The sequence below is a fragment of the Canis aureus genome, chromosome 19 (assembly GCF_053574225.1).
Source record: "Canis aureus isolate CA01 chromosome 19, VMU_Caureus_v.1.0, whole genome shotgun sequence".
Lineage (NCBI taxonomy): Eukaryota > Metazoa > Chordata > Mammalia > Carnivora > Canidae > Canis > Canis aureus.
The window spans coordinates 32,020,554-32,042,500 of record NC_135629.1 but is presented as its reverse complement, the minus strand read 5'-3'; the positions used below and the strand labels follow the sequence as shown (position 1 = coordinate 32,042,500).

At 39.0% G+C, this 21,947-nt stretch overlaps 1 protein-coding gene across 19 annotated transcripts in view; it reads right to left on the bottom strand.

The window, feature by feature from the left end:
* The window catches only part of FHIT (fragile histidine triad diadenosine triphosphatase), a 1,383,460-nt gene that overhangs the window by 155,448 nt on the left and 1,206,065 nt on the right, over nucleotides 1-21,947 (bottom strand). For all 19 annotated transcript variants that reach the window (XM_077858253.1, XM_077858255.1, XM_077858259.1 and 16 more), the window contains one exon: nucleotides 21,427-21,495. In XM_077858253.1, coding sequence (XP_077714379.1) covers nucleotides 21,427-21,495 — 69 coding nt within the window. The remainder of the gene's footprint in view (nucleotides 1-21,426; nucleotides 21,496-21,947) is intronic.

Here is a 21,947-nt window from a genome sequence, read left to right as displayed (position 1 = left end):
TGGTACCTATGGGATTCACCTCTCTAAGGTAGTCTCAAACCTCTAAGGTAGAGGCTGGGATAGGCTCTCAGTAGCTCCAGGCCCAAACTAGCCCTGCAGGGCATGAGGACAGTGAGTTTCTGTGTTTTTCCAGTGGACAGTTCCTTCTAACAACAGTGTTTAGATTAGAAAGCAGAACAGGTGCAGTGACATGGCCCTTCAGCCACACGATATATTAACTCCTTGACTAAATCAAAATTAACAGAAGACAGGCCTGCAGTACCAGAACACTGGCACATAGGGATGCTGGGTTTATACATTTAAACAAAACCAAATGTCCTTCCTCCTCCTAGGTGCCATCTCTGGCACCACCTGGCACTAAGCCATCCATTTGGGCTTGAACTGCTCACTCTTCATGTACCATGTATTCACCAAGACTAGGGATGGCTCCTGCCTTAGGCCAAATTTTCAGACTCTGTTCACTTCTTCCTTGATGCAATCACACTTGAGGTTGGTTGGTTGGTTGGTTGGTTGTGTTCCAAGTGCATGACCAACATGATTCAAAGAAGAAAAGATTTACTTTATGTTCTGTTGATTAACTACATCTTCCACTATACTTAATCTTTTGGTTTTGTTCTCATTTAACCCTGTTTTCCTTTATAGTATTAAATTTGCCCATTTCTACACTATCTTTTGAACTTTACTAATAGTCTTATTATCATCCTTAACTCTTCATTGTTTTACTTTTCAAGTTAAATGGTGAAGAATATGAATGGACACATTATTAGGAAATATCTTAGTCTCAGAGTCAGAAATTCAGAGGTTCACACCTAGTATGCCCTCACCATCTGTGAGACTCTGGACAAATGAGTGAACATCTTTGAACTTTAAATGCTTCACCTACAAAATAAAGGTAAGTCTGCCAATCCCAGAAAGAAGCACAAGGATTAAATGAGTTAAATATGGAAGATTCTTCTTATAACTCAGCAATAAAAAAGATCTATTATTCAATTAAAATGGGTCCAAATAGACATTTCTCCAAAGAAGTTATGCAAATGGCCAGTAAGCACGTGTAAAGTTGCTCAACATCATTAGCCATAAAGGGTGGCTAATCCAATCCAAGCCACAATAAGATAGCACTTTGTGCCCACTAGGATGACTATAATTAAAAAGCTAGGAAATAACAAATTTTGGTGAGGATGTAAAGAAATTGAAACCCTCATGCACTATTGGTAGGAATGTAAAATGGTGTAGATGCTTTATGTTAAACATAGAGTGACCACATGACTCAGCAATTCTACTCCTATGTATATACCCAAGAGAAACAAAAACCTATGCCTACACAAACACTTGTAAATGGATATCAGCATTTATGGTAGCATTATTCATAAGCAGCCTTATTCATAAAAAAGCAAAAATCATTAAAAAAAGGCAAAAATCAACCCAAATGGTCATCAATTGATGAATTAATAAGCAAAATTTGGCACAGTCATATAACAGAATATTATTTGGCAATAAAAGGAAATGGAATACTGATTCATATTACATGATGTATGAACCTTGAAAATGTGATGCTAAGTGGAAAGAGGCTGGTCATAAAGGACTATATAATGTACGATGTCCATTTATGTGAAATGTCCACAATAGGCAATTGATAGACATAGAAAATAGATTAATGGTTACCAGGAGCTGGGGGAAGGAAGGGATGGGGAATGACTGCTATTGGGAATGGGGTTTTTTTGGAGATGATGCTCTGAATTTAAACAGTTATGATTGCACACTCTGTGAACATACTTAAAACCATTTAATTGTACATTTTAAACAGGTAAACTACATTGCACTTTAATTATATCTGAATAAAAACTATTTTTTTTTATGATAGTCACAGAGAGAGAGAGAGAGGCAGAGACACAGGCAGAGGGAGAAGCAGGCTCCATGCACCGGGAGCCCGATGTGGGACTCGATCCCGGGTCTCCAGGATCGCGCCCTGGGCCAAAGGCAGGCGCCAAACCGCTGCGCCACCCAGGGATCCCTAAAAACTATTACTGAAAATATGCCAGGCACACAGTAAAAGCAAAAAATGGTAATTGTCATTATCATTAGCTCACCTCAACATGAGTTTCTCCATTTTTAACCTGTAGTAGATTATTCTGAAGCCTTTCAGCTCTGTTATTCTGAGAATCTAAATGCTTAAATATACGTGCAATGAGATCTAGAGACAGAAGATTATTGTAACTGGAGTAGCCAGGAAACAGCTTTAAAGTTTTAACAGGCAATGGTGGAGGCAAAAGCTTCTAGGGTTACTGGAAGTAGCAGTCCAACAGCACAAAGGTGAGGATGATTTCATCCTCTACTGAACCCATAAGGAAGGGAGTTTGATTAAGCAAATAGTTCACCAATGCATGGGACAAATGCATGAAGAGGCAAAGTTTGATTTCAAAGGATCCTGAAAGCATAGGTCAAGAAGTTTGGACTTGCCTGAACACTGGAATGCCAGGGTTTGGATTTAGGGAAAACTAATCTGCTAGTTCATATGGTATAAGTAGGAATGGCTGGAACAAAGTTCAAAAGTACCAGCTGGTGAGGGCTTGAAGAAAGAGGATAAGAATGAGGACAGAAAAGAAATGGTACAAATAGTGCTGCTTCATCATGTAAAGGGGACAGAATTCAGAAGGAATAATCTCCTTCCTCAACACCTAACAAAATTAATAATAATGGCCAAAAAATAATGGTGAAATCCAGGACAAATTTAACAGTAACCCCTAAATGGGGAATCAAGGTAAAAACCCATGCTATAAAATTAAAAAATAACTGGTAGGATAAAGGAAAGTAGGAATAAATGAAGGGAAGGAGAGAAAGAAACAAATAGAAGTTAATTTTGGTGTGATTTGGAGTTGCATTAAAATCTCCTACCCTGGGGCACCTGGATTGTGTAGTCAGTTAAGCATCCAACTCTTGATTTCAGCTCAAGTCATGATCTCAGGGCTGTGAGATCAAGCCCCATGTCAGCCTCCATTCTTAGCACAGAGTCTGTTTGAGATTCTCTCTTTTGCCCCCTCTGCACCGCCCCCGCCCCTGCTCATACTCTCTAAAAATAAATAAATAAATCTTAAAAAAAAATCTAACCTTCAGAAAGAGATTGAAAAAGAAAGTTGACAGAATTGAGATTTCTCCTAATTTCACCCACAACCAGGAGAGAAGTACACTGAAGACATGACTTGGCAGCTTTGAGAAAGCCCCTGAAAACATCAGAGAGTAGAATCCCCAGACTTCAGCTTTACTCGAGAATAACTTAAGAGGTATTTGGCAGTGACGCCTGGGTGGCTCAGGGGTTGAGTTCCTGCCTTCAGCTCAGGGCCTGATCCCAGGATCAGGTCTGCAGCAGGCTCCCCACAGGGAGCCTGCTTCTCCCTCTGCCTATGTCTCTGCCTCTCTCTCTCTGTGTCTCGTGAATAAATAAAAAATCTTTAAGAAAAGGAGAGGTATTTGGCAGGAAAAATCAATAGAATACGATGAACAACAGTATACAGGCGATGGTATTCAAGAATGAGCTGGAGATGAACCAGGTTTTCCAGCTGGGACTGTTCAGAATGGGGATGCCGACAGTAAGGATAGGTAGAAGAGGGAGATATTTTATGGGAGAAGGGGATGCATTCTATTTTCAGATGCATTAAATTTGAGTAATGTATCACCTGAATTCAAATGTCTGAATCAACCTGACCTAGAGCCTCCCAAGTAGTAAGGCTTTTGTAGATGGGTGTAGGATGAATGAGGCCACTGCATATAAAATGTTAATTGAGGATGAAAAATGAGAGCAACTGTAAAAATATTTTCCTCTAAAAAAAGTCACCTTTTCCAACTGCTTTGGAATCAACTGGCTCCATGATTCTCTAAAAATTTTGTACTTAAAACTATCTTTTTGATAGTATAAAGCCACAGTCTGAGTCACTGGCACTTAAAAAAATAATCATGAAAAGTATATTAGAGAACAGAAAAGCTGAATATGTAACTTCTTCCACTGACAGAAGGACAAAAAATTCCTATTTTTACAACTTACTTAAAGATGACTTAACAGTTCAAAAAGATTTATGATAGGTAAATTTCAAGATAATTGTTTCCTGTACTTTGGTGTTATATAATCGTCAAACCTCAGAAAGTAAGTCAATTAACAAATAAACTTAAAATAAACTTAAAATTCCACATACAATTGTGGAATTGTATGGCCTGTTTTCTGGAAGCTACTACATGACACTAGGACTGGACTTTTAATTAAAGGGAAGCCGAGAGAGTCGACCATCAGATATGTTCAATTACGGGCTCCCTGATGAAGCTCACTGACCTAGATCCAGTGAATATTTCCTTTTCAAAAGACCTCTCCTCCTCCTTGCACATTCTGACATTTGCTCTATAAAAGAATAATTCAACAGTCAAATACTCTCAAATGGAGACATTTGGGTCTTGAGTGGACACAGTGAGCCTGAATGTGAACACAGATCCCTGATTATGTATGACCGTATATATACATGTATGTACATGCAGACATGTATATAATTTTTTTTCACAGAATCAGATTTAATAATTTCCTAGATTTTTTTGAAGATTTATTTATTTTTGAGCAAGACAAGAGAGAGTAAAGGCAAGCAGAGAGGAGAGGGAGAAGGAGAGGGAGAAGGAGAGGGAGAGAGAGTCTTAAGCAGACTCCACACTGCACAAGGAGCCCTGACTTGGGGCTCAATTCCAGGACCCTGAAATCACGACCGGAGCCAACATGAGTCAGACATTCAACCAACGGTGCTACCCAGGCACCCCTGATTTCCTAGATTTTGAGAACATTCTTCTCTACCTCAAGTTAGGCATTCTTAACATTAAATGCAAATGTTAAAAATCCTAACATTAAGTGCAAATATTTATGGTATCTGTGTAAATATTTAAAATTTTTCATAGCTAGTGAGTTTCCAGTTTTCTGCAGGGCTCTCAAAGGGGTCTGTAACTCAAAATGGATCAAGAACTGCAGCATGGAGAATCCCTAAAAATTAAAGACACCGAATATCTATTTAGTGAATCTGTATGAGATGAAGAGCCAGATTCACAGTGCTTCTCAAGACTCGGTTCCTGGAGACTCCAGTCACTCAGTGATGGAATCATGTTGCGTCTCAAGCATCTTCATGACCTCCCCTCCCTATTATGTTCATATCCAGCTAATTAGTCTCTTATATTTCCATAAAATAAAATTCTTAAAGTGACAGAATCAATCTTATCATAGTCTTCCCTTTCTAAAGAGACTATTATTATCACTTTGAGAACTGTAAATAGCATTCATGATGATGTTTAATTTTAAGTTTGTGCCAACGTTTAGTGGCATATCTAAGTTTTGAAATAGTAGGGAGCTTACATTCCATCTGGTGTGTTTTCATTTTATCTCCCCTTCTCAGTGAATTTTAAAAGTTAACTGCAGTGTCAATATCCTTTCTGCTATGCTAATGTGGCCTCCATACAGAAATCAAAGGGAGGGAGTCCTCAGGGTAAGTAGTTCTTTTCTCAATTGAACTAGTTAGTGTCACAGAATCACAAAGTATCAGAGCTGAATGTGTGCTTAGAGGTGACCGAGATGAGATGAATGCCTCTCAGTTTGAGGAAAGGGAAACTGAGCCCCAGACGCGGGGAATTGGCCAAGGTCTCATTAGCAATAGAGCCAGGACATGAACCTCTACAGAGGGAAGGAAGGTGGTCACTTCCCTGAACCTGGAATACCCTTCATCAGAGTATACTGCCCCGTGGTACTTAGTGGTTTCTGCTCTCTGTGTGGTTACTGTTGCTCATTTCTTACCCATATAAGGCAAGCTACTATTTCAAAGTGATCACTGGTGTGCCATTTCCCTCTTGACCCTCTCTTCTGGCTAACTGGAAGTGTATCCACTGCTTAGCAGTAGTCTGCTGCACTCACCAACATGGCTTCTAAGTGCAAAAGGCATTGCCCATTGTTAGAGAGAAATGATTCATGTAGGGATAAGGGAGCTGAATAGCTCTACCTGCCCATTCCAAGACTTGAAAAAAAAGATTTTCAAACTAGAAAGGGGACAGAACTAAGAGAGAGAAAGCAAGTGAGAGGCAGAGAGACAGAAAGAGAAAGAAAGCTCTGAGCACACACTAGGGCTCTATCCCTGCCCTTCTTCCAAGTCCCAAGCTGAATCCAAAGGTTTGAAGATACATTAATTTGATACTTCCTACTATAACAAATTTCCACAAACTTAGTGGCTTTAAACAGCACGGGTTCATTATCTTAAACTTCTGGAAGTCAGAAGTCCAAAATGGATCTCAACAGGCTAAAATCAAGAGGTCAGCATTCTTTTCTGCAGGGCCTAGGGGGAAAACCTGTTTTTATGCCTTTTTCAGCTTCTAGAGACTGGTTGCATTCCATGACTCATGGTCCACTTTCACCGTCAAGGCCAGCAATGACCAACTGAGTCTTTCTCATGCTGTATGATTTTGACAATGACTATCCTACCTCCCTTGTCCAAATGTAAAGAGCCTTGTGAGTATATTGGATCCACTCAGGATAATTCAGGATAGTCTTCCTATTTAAAACTCAGCTTGAATTCTATCTGCTACCTTAATTCTTTGCCACATAACATATTTACAGTTTCTGGAGATTAGAGCGTGGACACCCTTAGGAGGCAATCATTCTGCCTTCCACAGGTGATTTGCTGGAAACTTCCTTTGGATTGGGAATCCAAGAGTAGAGTGTATTTTACTCTGTTTTTTTCAGCTACAACTCTGGTAGCACATTTTCCTGCAAAGAAATGATGAAGTTTTGTTTTTGCAGATTTTATTTACCTATTTGAGAGAGAGAAAGGGAGAGAGGGAGAGAGAGAGAGAGAGAGAGAGAGAGAGTAGGGGTGGAGGAGAGGGGCAGGGTAAGAAGCAGACGCCCCACCCAGCAGGGTGCCTGACTCAGGGCTCAGTTGATCCCTGGACTTGGGATCATGACCTGAGCTGAAAGCAGATGCTTAACTTACTGAACCACCCAGGTGCCCCGAGAATGATGAAGAATTGTATCTACATGAGTGTCTGCCAAAGAGGCCGAAATCTCCTGTAGGTCTCAGGAAATCATGGAAGAACAGAAAGACTTTTCTGTGCCCATGAGAAGAATGCTGAAAATCTGGCAAAGGGCAGAGTCAGTGTCTTTCATATGCTGTGACCAGAGGCCTTGTCAGGACCATGGACACCTCAGGGAGGCAGGAGACCATGAGCACCATCCCTTAAAGGACAACTGCCCTGCTTATGGATATCAGCATGGACCAAGGTTACACCCAAGGACCAGGCAAGGCAAATTACTCAGATATCAAATGTGAAAGAAATAACAGCCAAGGACTATAGAGCCTCTGCCTGCCCCATATGACATGTGGCTCACAATGCCCTCAGAGAGCAGAATGTTAAACTGAGAGGCTGTAAACCAGAATAGGGATGAATTACAGGCCTGAACTGACTGAGACAGTGCTGAACTTGCTGAGCAAGACCTGCCCCCAGGTTGATGAAGTGGTCTGCTCTCATGGCCACAAATTAAACCCAACTTTGGGATTAAGGAGTACTTCATTTTTACATAGTCAAGTTGGTAACTGTGAAACTAATAACTGTTACATGGGCCACTCATGAACCTCAGAAATAGTAGGGAATGACTTGGTAATGGAGAAGAAATCCAAAACAAGACAAAATGATTAAGGAGCATGAGACTTCAGAGCATTGGATCTAATGTATTCTTTTCTGTGACTCTCTGAGCAGGAACTTAGGGAAAATGTAATCCTGAAGAGCAATTTTTATTAACAAGTCAGAGAGTGGAGTCCTCACAAAGACCATTTCTCTTGGTATTGCATCTCAAGTGATGCCACATATGAATATCTCTCATGATGGATTCACCGAAATTAAAGTCTCTTTCTTCCACTACATTCACCAGCCAACTACATATGGATGTTGGTCTTTGTCAATGAGTCTAAAGGGCACTTAGGTGGCTCAGTGGCTGAGCGTCTGCCGTTGGCTCAGGGTGTGATCCTGGAGTCCTGGGATCGAGTCCTGTATCAGGCTCCCTGAGGGGCGCCTGCTTCTCCCTGTGCCTATGTCTCTGCCTCTGTCCATGTCTCTCGTGAGTAAATAAAATCTTTAAGAAATAATAAAAGAGCACAAAGTCTGCTTTGAAAAATTAAAAAACCCTAATATTTTATTTAAATTACAGAATTTTGAACATTCACTATATAAAATTTGAGAAATGCCAAAGAGTACAAAGAAAGAAATAGAAGTGAACTATGATTCCATTATCCAGTCATAGTACCTTTTAATTACCAGAAATATGTTTCCATTCTATTCTTAATTTATATGCCATAATTTTCATTAAGTTTTATATCCCAATATTTTACATCAACAAAATTATTCTAAAGCACTCATCCATGTATATGAATACATACTATTAAAATATATTCCTTTATTATTTGACCTTTAAATTATTTCCCAGGTACAGAATTTTCAAATGAAATAGGTAAGTTATACAAGTTTTAGGGACACATATTCTGAGGTAATTTAGAAACTATGATGGAGATAACAGCATTTTTGAGTCTACAGTGGAATAAAAGAGAAATATCTATTTTTTTCTTGGCAGGGTATTGACATAATTCCAAAATATGAAGGTGCTTGAGTATTATTCTATCTTGGATTGATTTATCTTAGAGAATGTGGTGGGGTTCTCAGAGGCCAATTTTCAAACTAATTACAGATAGAGTCCAGAAATGAGTACAAGGTCTAGAGTTGACCTTTGCAATTTGATTCTGGAGTTACCAATAAAATCCCATAGTACCTTCAGAGTAAGGCCTGATATTCCAGCTTTAAAATCCTGCTCTTTTCCCATCAGGCTTTGTTAGTTTGAAAAATACTTTGCCATCCCAGAGAAGTTAACAATGTAATAAGACGACTCTTATTATAATTAAGGTATAGGTTCTTTCTTGAGAGGAGATTTTGACAGGAAGGAAGTTAGTACCCAAAAAGTGAATGGGGGAATTTTCAACTGATAATGAAAAGCCATAGAGCTGAGAAATGAGAGAACTAGGTTCTGAATTCAGAGGGTCAGGGGAGTAACAGATTCAGTTCAGCAAATGTCTTTCAAGAACCTACTCCATCAGATAGTGGGATTTATTGGGTGTGAAGAGGGAGAGAGGACAAAGGTGATTAAGATACTTTAGGGAGTTCACAGAGGCAACAGAGTGAGGGAGCTGAGCCGCATGAATCTTCTGTTTCCTACCCTCTTTGTGTGTGTGACCTCAGAGAAATTACTAGGTTTCTCTGTGCCTCAGTTAAAAAAAAATAATAATAAAGATTTTATTTATTTTTTAGGGAGAGAGAGAGTACAAGCCAGGGAGAAAGGCACAGGGAAAGGGAGGAGCAGGCTCCCTGCTTAGCAGGAACTCCATCCCAGAACCCTGGGATCATGACCTGAGTTAAAGGCAGATGCTTAACTGACTGAGCCACCTGGTTTTCTTATTCTTGAAGATAAATGTACTCACTACCTCAGCCTGCACTTCATTGGAATCATGACCTCATCAGCATGCTAAAGTCATAGCTACACCATAATTTTCCTCTCCATTTGAGAATATTGTCCACAACTTTTCTCAATAAGTTGAATTCAGCTGTAAACCAAGTCACTAATAGATGAAATCTCCCAAGCTCCTCATGCTTTTCATTTTGAGATGAGACCTGAAAGAAGAAACTATACCAGTGCCCCAGGGAAGGAAGGTAAATGGTAAACACATATTGTGGATGGAAAATGGCTTAAGAAAATGAGTTGGATGGCTCATTTCAGATTGTTAAAAACAAATTCAGCCTCAGTCTTCATATCAACTGATGTGGCCAAGATTGCTGGAGAAGCCGGTTGAGGGTTCATACATGGATTTGACCCAACTGTACACATTCCTCTTCAAAATTCCTAAAGACTTTTCTAAAAAGGAACCAATATTATTTTAAAGGAAAAAGAAGATACAGGAACAAAGTTTCATTTTAGGGAAAGGGAATATTCTATAAGTTCCTTAGTTACTGTTAATGTAAGAGGATTTCCAACAGGTACTAGTACAGCTGGCCTAGAAGATATTTATGCTCCATTGAGAGTTGTAAGCAAGGACTGTTTCTTTTTGAGGAAGAAAAAGGCAGCAATTTCCTTTTAAATATTTTAGTTTGTTATCATGACATGAATATACTATAAGGCATGCAAAAGTATTTAAGAGGTTCAGTAAGCAAAACCAGCTCAGAAAGGATGACCTTGGGAATTATAGAAGCTTGGCTAGAGTGTGTTGATGACTTCCTTGTGTTTATTTTTTTTTTTTTTTTTTTTTTTTTTTTTTTATGATAGGCACACAGTGAGAGAGAGAGAGGCAGAGACACAGGCAGAGGGAGAAGCAGGCTGCATGCACCGGGAGCCCGATGTGGGATTCGATCCCAGGTCTCCAGGATCGCGCCCTGGGCCAAAGGCAGGCGCCAAACCGCTGCGCCACCCAGGGATCCCTCTTCCTTGTGTTTAAAAAAAAAAAAAAAAACTATAAAAAGGAGTTATGTGAACTGGTGCAGCCACTCTGGAAAACTGTGTGGAGGTTCCTCAAAGAGTTAAAAATAGACCTGCCCTACGACCCAGCAATTGCACTGTTGGGGATTTACCCCAAAGATACAAATGCAATGAAACGCCGGGACACCTGCACCCCGATGTTTCTAGCAGCAATGGCCACGATAGCCAAACTGTGGAAGGAGCCTCGGTGTCCAACGAAAGATGAATGGATAAAGAAGATGTGGTTTATGTATACAATGGAATATTACTCAGCTATTAGAAATGACAAATACCCACCATTTGCTTCAACGTGGATGGAACTGGAGGGTATTATGCTGAGTGAAGTAAGTGAGTCGGAGAAGGACAAACATTATATGTTCTCATTCATTTGGGGAATATAAATAATAGTGGAAGGGAGAAGAAATGTGTGGGAAATATCAGAAAGGGAGACAGAACATGAAGACTCCTAACTCTGGGAAACGAACTAGGGGTGGTAGAAGGGGAGGAGGGCGGGGGGTGGGAGTGAATGGGTGACGGGCACTGGGTGTTATTCTGTATGTTAGTAAATTGAACACCAATAAAAAAAAAAAATACTGGGAAAAAAAAAAAAGGAGTTATAATAATGTATCTAGCTAGGGACTAGTGGGTCATATTCAAAAAGCAGGGGAAATGTCTAACATTGGAAAATACCATTTTCCTACACTCTAAAAGTCTTATGTGCTTAATTAGCAGGGCTGTGTCAAGGACCTATGGGTTTAATGGAGATCTAGGATATGTCTGTGTGAGTGAAAGTCTCTAAGGTTGAACAGAGACCTTGAAACTATTTGAGATTTAGCATTGGAAGTCATGGTATCTAAAGAAATCACTCATCTCCCTATCGTTGAGCTTTCTCTAAAAACGAAGGATAATATTTGCCTCAGACCAAAGGTTTTGTAGTCAAATGGACTGTGATATAAACAAGCTTTGCTGTGAACTACTTATAATGTCTTGAGACAAAGGCACACTTGCTGTGAGGTTTACTTCAACTGAATGATATTAATCATATCACCCTGAAAGGTTTAAGGAAATTCAAGTAATATATATATAGCACCTAGCAGAGGGTCTGGCCCATTGTGGATTCTCAGTATATGACAATATTTTTTTTCTATTAGTAGTTTTCATTAGTCCTCTCCCTAGGAAACAAGATTAAGTACTAGAATTATTTATTACTATTCATCTATTATTTATTGCTGGCAGCAAATCTCCCTTGCCCCTCATTTCAAATATGGGAAACATAAGAGATATTGAGATCTAAATAGCAAGTTCAACAGTAAAGAAGTTGTGATAAACCACTGTACTGACCCAATGCATAGAATTAGACCTATGCAGCTACAGGAACCTTTTCTAGATTAGAAAGAAAATCTGGCATCTCTCAAATTGCTCTTCTAAATCTGGAGGTTCATAACAATCTCCAAAAGAGCTGATTGTCAGTAAGTTACAGCAATTTAAAATTCTTAGAATAAAATTATAAATCAAAATATCTTCTTTCCAGGAGAGATTCTGTTATTGGAAATGTTTGCAGGTCTGGACAGTGTGGGCTGCACACTTGTGGTAGCTTAAAAGTTTAACGTGGTCACAAATTATTGAGCCACTGTTTCTCTGAAAGCTGTTGGCCCATGGCAGGTATGATGGCAGCCACAAGGAATGACACTGGACCTGTAGGATCTCCCATTGATGGGTCTTTAGAATTTAGAAAACTTCCAGAGAAAGTGTTTTCTGGACAGTCACCTATTTCAGATTCTAAGTTCTCACTCACTCCCACTAACTTTTTAGAATGCTCTCTTATAGTAATACGACAGTAAGAATAATGTTAATAATTGCATAAATAATAGCTAACATTCATTAACACTGCATTAGGCATTGTTCTGGGGCTTTATATGTAATAATATACTTTATTCTTTCAGAAGCCCCATAAAAATCCCCATTTTATAGGTGAGGAAATTGAGGTATTAAGTAACCAGTCTGGATCTGGAACCCCAGCCTTAAGTTCTGATATTGCTATAGAAATACAATTAATGGGGGGGTGGCTGCCTCAGTCTGTAGAGCAGGCAACTCTTGATCTTGGGCTCATGAGTTTGAGCCCCACAATGGGTGAATTTACTTAAATAAATAAAACTCTTTTAAAAGGTACATTTAATGGGTTTCTTTTCAAAACTGGAAGAATGTTTGGCCATCTGAATAATGGTTGGTTGGGCTACTCATAGAGGAGCAATGGTCCAAAGAAACAATGATCAAAACAGTGGCTCACCATCCTCTGCATATGGAGAGGTGGGGTGAAAAAATTAAGAGATTTTGCATTAAAATTATACTTTATGAAATCTAATGAAGTTGTTTGGATTTAATAAACTCTGAAATTGTACTTTCCAATTTGGTAACCACTAGCCACATGTAGCTAGTCTACATTGAGATGTGCTAAAAATATAAAATATGTATTGGATTTCAAGGACTTCTACAAAAAGAGGATGCAGATATCTCATTAATCATGTTTTGTATTAAGGGCACTTGGTTGGCTCAGTTAGTTAAGCATCCAACTCTTGATTCTGGCTCAGGTCCCACTCTTGATTCTATGCTGGGCATGGAGCCTGCTTAAGGTTCTCCCTCTCACTCAACCTCTCTCTTTTTCTTAAAAAATGTTTTGTATTAGTTACATGATTAAATGATGATCTTTTGGTTATACTAGGTTAAAAAATATACCATTAAATTAATTTTGTCTATTCCTTTTTATTTATTTTAATGTGGCTACTGAAGCATTTTTAGGTACGTATGTAATTTACACTATATTCTGTTGGGCAATGCTGCTCTAACACACAATGTTTGAAATACAGACTGACTGGGACATTGTAATAGATATCATCTGATGGTGACATTGGTATAGCCATATTTTGGGCACCCAGGCTGGGATTCCAAAGGCCAGGCTGTTTCCAGGGTCCTATGTGCCTTTTCTGAAGCGGGTAACCTGGAGCAGCCTACTATTCTTCACTGCTGGCATATGATAGATCCAAAGAATAGGTCCTGCTCAAAGCTAACAGGTAATAAGACTTACTCATGAACATTATTTTAATTCGGTATATATTCTTTAGTCTAAACATGATAGTTGATAATTGAAAAGCAAAAACAAACAAAAAAAACAACCAAGTACTTTGGGGCTTCAAAATTGTATTCATTTTTATCTTTTTTTCCCCCTTAATTTTTGCTTATTTTGCTTTTCACCTCTAAAACAGAGATCAAGAGGCAGCCTGGGTAGCTCGGTGGTTTAGCGCTGCCTTCGGCCCAGGGCATGATCCTGGAGTCCCAGGATCGAGTCCTGTGTCAGGCTCCCTGCATGGAGCCTGCTCCTCCCTCTGCCTGTGTTCTCTGCTTCTCTCTCTCTGTCTCTCTCTCTCTGTCTCTCAAGAATAAATAAATAAAATCTTTAAAAATAAAACAGAGATCAAGTCAAATGTTTGGAGACTTTTATCTTTGAGGCCACTATATATATACATACATACATACATATTTTAAGTAGGCTGTATGCTGAATGTGGCACCCAACATGGGGCTTGAACTTATTACTGTGAGATCAAGACCTGATCTGAGATCAAGAGTCAGATGCCTGACTGAGCCACCCAGGGGCCCTAAGGCCATTATAATTTATATTGATAGAAAAGTGTCAATGCTTATTTCATATCTCTTCTCTTCATGCTGTACTTATTCACTTCTGCACATAATTTATTCCTCCACTAACCTTTCCTATCCCTATTCCCAACACTTAACAACTCTCAAATAAAAGAGATTTGGAAAAATTTCTTATGTGAGATATTGACAGTTTTCTTTAGTGGGTCACAGGCTTTAAAATTACTGAACATTTTTGGACACTCTTATTAAGTGGCTGCTTACAGTTTTGTTGGGAACCTTAAATATAAACTTAATTTAAAGATTTAAAAATACACAAATGGTCCAATCTTCATTTCCTGATGTCCATTGAGGTCTGATTACAGCAGTCACTGTGTGACTGCAAACACAACAGTGACAGAGATCTCAGCAACAAGAACTCCTCAGAGCAGGTATTTGCCACCTTACCTAGCATCATCTTATTGATTTCTGCTGGGATATGTCTGGAGACGGGAATCACTGTGGAAGGCAAAAAGGGACCCTGGACAACAAAGACATATTCAGAAAACATGGAGTGGTCTTACTTTGGTACAATGGACAGAATGACATATGGTTAACATTTTGCTACTTATTTGTTCATTAATATGCAATTGAACATATTCAATTAAGAGAGGAAAGCAGTTCTAAGAAGACTGACTTAGGGTGGAAGTTCTCAGAGTCAACTTTCAGAAAAACCATTCGGGTAGCATCCTTTGCCTCAAGGTACATCCTATAGATACCTGTTCTCATCACTGGCCACTCTTCTGCCTTCCTTCAGTGTTTTTCCTTTCCTTTCCTTCAGTGTTTTTGTATCCAATGACTTTATGATTCTCCCTGGAGGCCCCCTGCCAAACATCACCACTATTATAACCCTGCATGCTTCTCAACATTTCACACACATAGGGTCCATCAAATGTAACTAACCTGAGTTTTATACTCTGAATTTTATCTCTACTAGAAAAAGTGGGCAGAAATAGTTTTTAACCAGATAAACATTTTTCTGCAAATCTAATGTTCCTCTCATCCTAGGGACAAAGGGATTTAAGTAATAATTTGGCATAGGAAAAGGTAAACCAGATGTCTACCCAATTCTCTTACCACTAAAATCAGGTAGCCAAAGAGCATTTGGAGATCCAATTCAGGGAGAATTTGATATCAAAGATCATCAAATTACCACTAACTATATATTTGTTTTTTGGTTGTACCACAACTAGCTTCTTTGGGATAGAAGTTATCATAACATTGTAATAACTTTGTATGGTGATCTATGATAATTATACTTCTTATGGCAAGCATTTCATAATGTATATGATTTTCAAATTACTATGTTGTGCACCTAAAACTAATATAATGTTATATGTTGACAATTCTTTAATTAAAGTTTTTTAAGAAAAATTGGAAAGTTCTCATAAATTTAGAGGAACCTAAGGAGTTCTTGTTTTATTCTTAATAAGAAGTTACCAAGTTTTTATTTCAAAACTCTCAAACAGTCAAAAATGCATTCCTCAGTATGAAGACATTATTGAACCCAGAGGAAAAAAAAAAAAGCTAATTAACTGTCTCATTGAAACATTCCTTCCTTTTTGGAGTCAACTGGGGACCCATGGACTTTGAGCCCATTGTCAAATGGTGTGTGAAAGAGATCCAAGTTCAACAATAAATATTATCAGCAATATAATAGTTTTCTCCAGCCCTCAGGGCCAAATGACCTGCATTTTAGCAAATTGATTTTGTTCATGCATTGTGTTAAGCCAAGCAATTGTTTCCCATGACATGCTTGAACCCACAGTTGCTCTGTCTATGAAATTCATGGTTGAATTGTCCAATTGCTGATTGCTATTCCCATTTGCTTTAATAATAGTCACTTCCTTCATCAGTAATGGGTTTTATATACAGTGCACAATCACAACCATTCAATGTCACCCATAAACATTTGATGAATTGTCTAACACAGTTATGAGAATTGCTTATTTGGGACACAGCTAGGGTAAGCCTTACTGAGTTAATGAGATGATGTACCATGGCATTAGGCAATGGGTGTATCCCTCCCCCACATTAACTGTACGTTCTCTTTTAACCAAGGACCCATTATGTCATTATCATAATCTTCATCAACTTGTCAAGATAATGGAGGGCCCACTGAGTTCAGAGAAGGCCTCACATAATTCATGGAAGTTTAAAGAACACAGATATAGAAAGGGTTTGGGAGCAATGGATAAATAAGATCTGTATGGAAAACAATATAAAAAGAATTTTATATGAGGTTTTGCCTTGGAAAGGTGGAGTGTGAAATTAGTTTTCAGGGAGAGATGGAAGACTCATTCTCTGAAATGGGGAACATAAATTAGGGAACAAAACGCACAGAACATTTTGGACAGAAATCCAGGACAGAAAAGCTGGAAGAAGAACAGGTGAAGATAACCCCAGAGATGATAATCTAGTTCAAAATGAAAGGAAAAGAACTCTCGAGGCTGCTTTTGACTAATCCCACATCTGTATTTGTTACAGACACTGGAATCTTGGTTTTGGGGGAGGCAAGTGACTTATCAACGTTGACATGTGCCTACCAGACTTGGTGAGCAATCAGACAAGGTTTATAATTACTTTGCCATCTTTCTGATATGTGACAATTTAGAGCTGTGTACACACGGATTTCTGTCCAGTAGATTCTGTTCCATAAATCCTCCATTAAATTAACCTCAGATAGCTGACATCACCATGTCAGAATCTTACCCACTGTACTTACAAGTTAATAAACACTCCCCCTGAGAACCAAGAAGTTCTCTCCCTTTAAATTGTTAGGACTAGTAGGGAATGTCACATTCTTCTAGTTCAACACTTCTTTCACTTATGTACTAATTAATTCAACAAATATTTCCTGAAGATCTCCTCTAAGCCAGATTAGGTTCTTGTTCCCAAGCCTCTACAGTATATTAGGGAACAGAAATACTGACTACTAAACTAAAAAATTACTTCAAGTATGGTAAATATTAAGAAGGCAATAAATATGGTAATATGAAGGAATTATTGTGGAGGAGCTAAGGGATTAGCTATGTTAGACAGGTTTGGGAGATCCATGAAAAGAACTCTTTGAGGAGGTGACATTTGAGCTGAGATTTGGAGGAAGACACGAAGCCAGCTGAGGTTAGGGACAAAGGAAACAATAGTGCCAAGGCCTGAGCTGGGAGCAAGAAAAATACATTTGACAAAAACAAGCAGTAGGAGAAGATAAAACCAACAGAGGCTGGAGAGGTAGGCAGGATACACTGGAGTTAAAGAACTCACCCAGGGCCATAGCATTATAGGTGAGTAACCAAGGAGGTAAAGTGGAGGTTACAGAGAAGTGAGATGCACAGTAGACTAGACAAACAATCCCGTGGAATAGTGACATTTGAGGGGTAGAAGGAAGAGAAGTAGCACGTGAAATAGGCAGGGATCTCAAACTCAAATGCCTTCAGTGGCCAGACAGGTATAAACACGTGAGGCAAATGTTGGTAAGAGACAGGGAGTTGGGGGAGATGTAATGACTTGAAGAATAAGTGACATGCACAAGAGCATTCAGGCTCATTAAAATACTTGGCAGGCAAAATAAAATACATAGGAGGAGGCAAGCAGAGCCCATGGACCATCAGTATGCAACAAAGAACGGGAGGAAAAGTAGGAAACAGGCTGAGAATGAGAAAAATCAATAGAGCATGGTCTCACATAACTCAGAGGAGAGCTATACTTACATTTCTATGAACTACATAAAAAAGTTTGTTTTTATCAGGCAGTAACCCAAACGCTGTAATACTGATAACAACAAAAACTCATGCTATTTGTTACAGAACTTGCCTAACCTAAAAATAAAGGTGATGATCCAATGGGCCAGATTTGTAAAGACTGGAATCACAGAAGCAAGTGGTCCCTCCAAGGACTGGATGTAGAAGTCATCCCGAAGGATCATGGTCATCTACTCTGTGCTGGCATAGATCCAGGAAAGGGAAGCTCCCTCGCCTCTCCACCAACACACATATACAAGGCACTGTAAGTGTTCAGTAAGTTCTATCAAATTGATCTGTTGTTATGCGGAGCTGAAATCTGGTTCCTTTTAGCCTAAAAGTCCCAGATTCCTCCCTCTCCCCCACCCCGCCTGCCAGAGACACAGAGATCATTTAATACTTTCCCCACCCACCAGTCCTTGGTATGTTTAGAAACAGTGACTGTCACTGTCTTCCCTCTGAGTCTTCCCTTCTCCAGATAAAATATCTCCACCTTCAACTACACCCCAGATAACTGCATCCAGATGCTGTCATCTCAATCATCTGTCTATGAACCTTCTCCAGTTCGTCAATCTCTTTCCTGAAACAGGGTCCAGGGAGAACACCACATTCCTAGCCAATTTTTAATCCAGGGCTTCTTTACGCATCATTTTCTATTTCCGCAGTAGCAGGAACACAATTACATTTTATGGAGCCCTGTCTCCTGCTGTCCCTGTTTCCCTCCACACCCTCCAAGGCAGTCTGTTGTGTTTCATGGACAGATACATAATCTGGAGTGAGAGCTCCCATCAGCATAAAGAATGCTGTCCCTCATCACTCTATCGTTTTTGATTAAGATCACTCAGTTTAATGTACATTATGTCTTGTACCAATAATGCCTGTGCAATGCATCATGCTTCTTGTGCCACTTTCTAGACATTATCTTATTATGTGCTAAAACTGGAAAAGTATATTTTTTATACAAAGAGGAACATGAATATGAGGATGAATAGTTAAAGGCAGAGGGAAAATTGGAAATCTGACCCTTGAAAAGAGTGTTGAATGGAAGCATCCGATGATCTGGCTTTGAATCCAAGATCTCCCTTTACCACTAACTGCTAGTCTTTTAAAAACAAAATTAATGATCATAATAGGAAGAGAACCACTACCTATTAATAAATACCTAGGAGGTGCCAATCCTTGTAACAAGCTTTTTACGTACAGTATGTCATATGTTTCATACAACAAGCTTTTGAAAGATGATATTCAAAGATAAAACACAGAGTTGCAGCAACTTGCCCCATGTCACAAAATTAGCAGCTGGCATTTGGATTTAAATCTAATTCTGGTTGTCTCCGAAACTCAATCCCTTTATAGTTTCATATCACAATTTCCCTTAGTGGGTACTATCTATACCAGCATCTATGACTTAGCAGGTAATTGGAAAAAAAAAAAAAAAACTCTTATAGTAATTCTATCTCCAAATAGGTAGAAGCAGGAACATGTGTTGCCTCATCTATGGGGTTAGAAACGCTGTGAGAGCAATCACACCAGGGCAAAAGAGTAAGGGACAAGAGAAAGGCCACACGCCAACCTTAGCGTAGGACATCATGTCTCGAACTGGGCTGAAATGTAGCCCCACAGCTCCTGTCATGAGCGCATGTGGAATATAAATAAGATTTCAAGGTGACAGTTCAACCTAAGAAAACATTGTTTTCAAGCACTTTTAATAACACTTTAGCAGTATTCACTTGTATATAAATCATGTGCTAATTTATTCATTAAAATAGCCTGTACTTGGCAACATTTTATTAACCTTAGTTTATGCTAATAAGATCAGTACTCATATTTTTTTAAATGCATCTCTTTATAATTACTCCATAATTCTAATTTTCTTCCAACTTGAACTAAGCCCTTACTAACTCCAAGTCACATTTTACATCTAATGAAAATAAGTTCAAATTACAATATTATAGGATATAACTTTGAGAAAGCACAGATTTGAGGGAGACACTATTCCCAAACCTAGCCATGATCAGAATCTCCTGTACACTTTCTTACACTAATTACTAATTCCAATGTGTCTCTGCAATCTACTGGATCAGAATCTCTAGGGATGGGATCTCTGGGGAATGGAGATTTGCAGCAATTGGTCAAAATATCAGTACTTAGGAACCAGTAACTAGAACATTTCCACCCTGCACAGGCCTATTGCAGCTCTTGGAAAACACAGGAGGCACAATACAGTGGGGGATGTCTCAAAAGCATGATCAGCAGTTACCTCATGGGATCCAGTGAGTCCCAGAAAAATTAATCGTAAGTCTCATTATTAACTGAGGACTTCTCAGACTTTATTTTCATGCTCTGGGTAGCCATTTTAATACCCACTTACTGCAAAGAAACACTATAAATACAAAATAAGACACACAAATACAATAAAAAAAAAACCCTACAAATATAAAACCAGGTGGAGAAAATCATAGGGGTAGAGCCACATGATGAACAATCAAAACTTTTTTTTAAAGTTCTTTAAACATTGTTCTCAAGTGCTTAGAAAAGGAGTATCAAATAGATGACAAAACTGGTACCTCTTTGGTATCTGACACCTGTCGTGGACACTGTTAATCAATCACAGCATTTGTCTTTGTTTCAATCAGAAATAGCCTCAAAACACCTTCCAACCAAGTACTCAGGGCACCACTACCATCTGATCATTCGGGGAAACATATGTGCCCTTCCCTGGCTCGAATAGGTAGTTAAACTGAAATTACCATCTAATATTTTATACCAGCACACCAATTATAGGCTATACACCCCACAGAGTGGATACAGACCCCTAAAGTGTCTTCCTATGGTAGATGAGACCGTAGGAACAGCCCTCTTTGCTACCTCATCTCTCTAAGTGGTTTCACATTTATATTTTTGAATGGAAATATCCAAAAATCAGCTGTTAAGATGTTTATGATACACAGGTGGCACTCATATCATTCAAACCAACTGGTTTCTGCTGACAATAATTCAAAGTTTCATTCTGAATAAATGCTATTAGGAGAGACAAGCTGAGTTCCAAATGGTCTTTAAAATCATATGCAGCATTTGACTAAAAAGAATATACATGAGTTGGCTTCATTTCCATTGGTCAGTAGCACTACAGATTTTCTCCTATGGAGACTCTGGGCCACATCTCCACATAATATTTAGTGTTCTGGGGAAATAAGAGGGCAGAAATCACCAGGACACTTGGTTTCTGCCATGTTTCATTTGAAAAAGAAAATGATTATAATTCATTTGTCTTTGGTTCCTATTAATGGCCATTCTTGGCTCCTTGGCTTCTACTGCAACTCCTCAAGTCATATTGGGTGGAATTCCACCCATATATTCAGGGTGATACCTGGTTCATCAGCTTGATTTCATCATACCGACAGCCCCAGTGATCAAACAATAAGATCAGAGAGAGCAGACCCACCTCATCATAGATGCTGTCATTCTTGTGAAAGTCTCCAGCCTTCCTTGGAAGAACGTGGACGTGAACATGCTAAAAATGTACAAGAAAGAAAAAAATGAAATGTGATTATCTCCCCCACATATTTCTAGACTTGACAGTGATGTTCCCATGAAACCCAATTACTCCACACTGGTTCCTACTGGATTATTTTTCAGAGGAAGATGATGTTCAGCTTCAGTATCTGAAATCTGTGGAGAATAGAAGCACAAAACAAAAGAGAGCAACTTGGTGGCATATAGGAGAAGCTGAGTGAAATGCCAGAGTGTTTTAGGGGGTCTGTGGAATTATTCATAGCTGTCAGTCTTGGCTGTATTTAGCTAGTGCTTTGAAGTGACAGCATGGTTTAAAAAGGTGACCACAGTGACTCTGAAAGTGACAAGAAATAAGAATTGGCCAACAGAGAATTGCATAAGAGCAAATAAGTGAGAGTAGCAAAGAGTGTGGGCCAAGTTACAGAATCAAGGTTTTCAAGTAAAAATCAT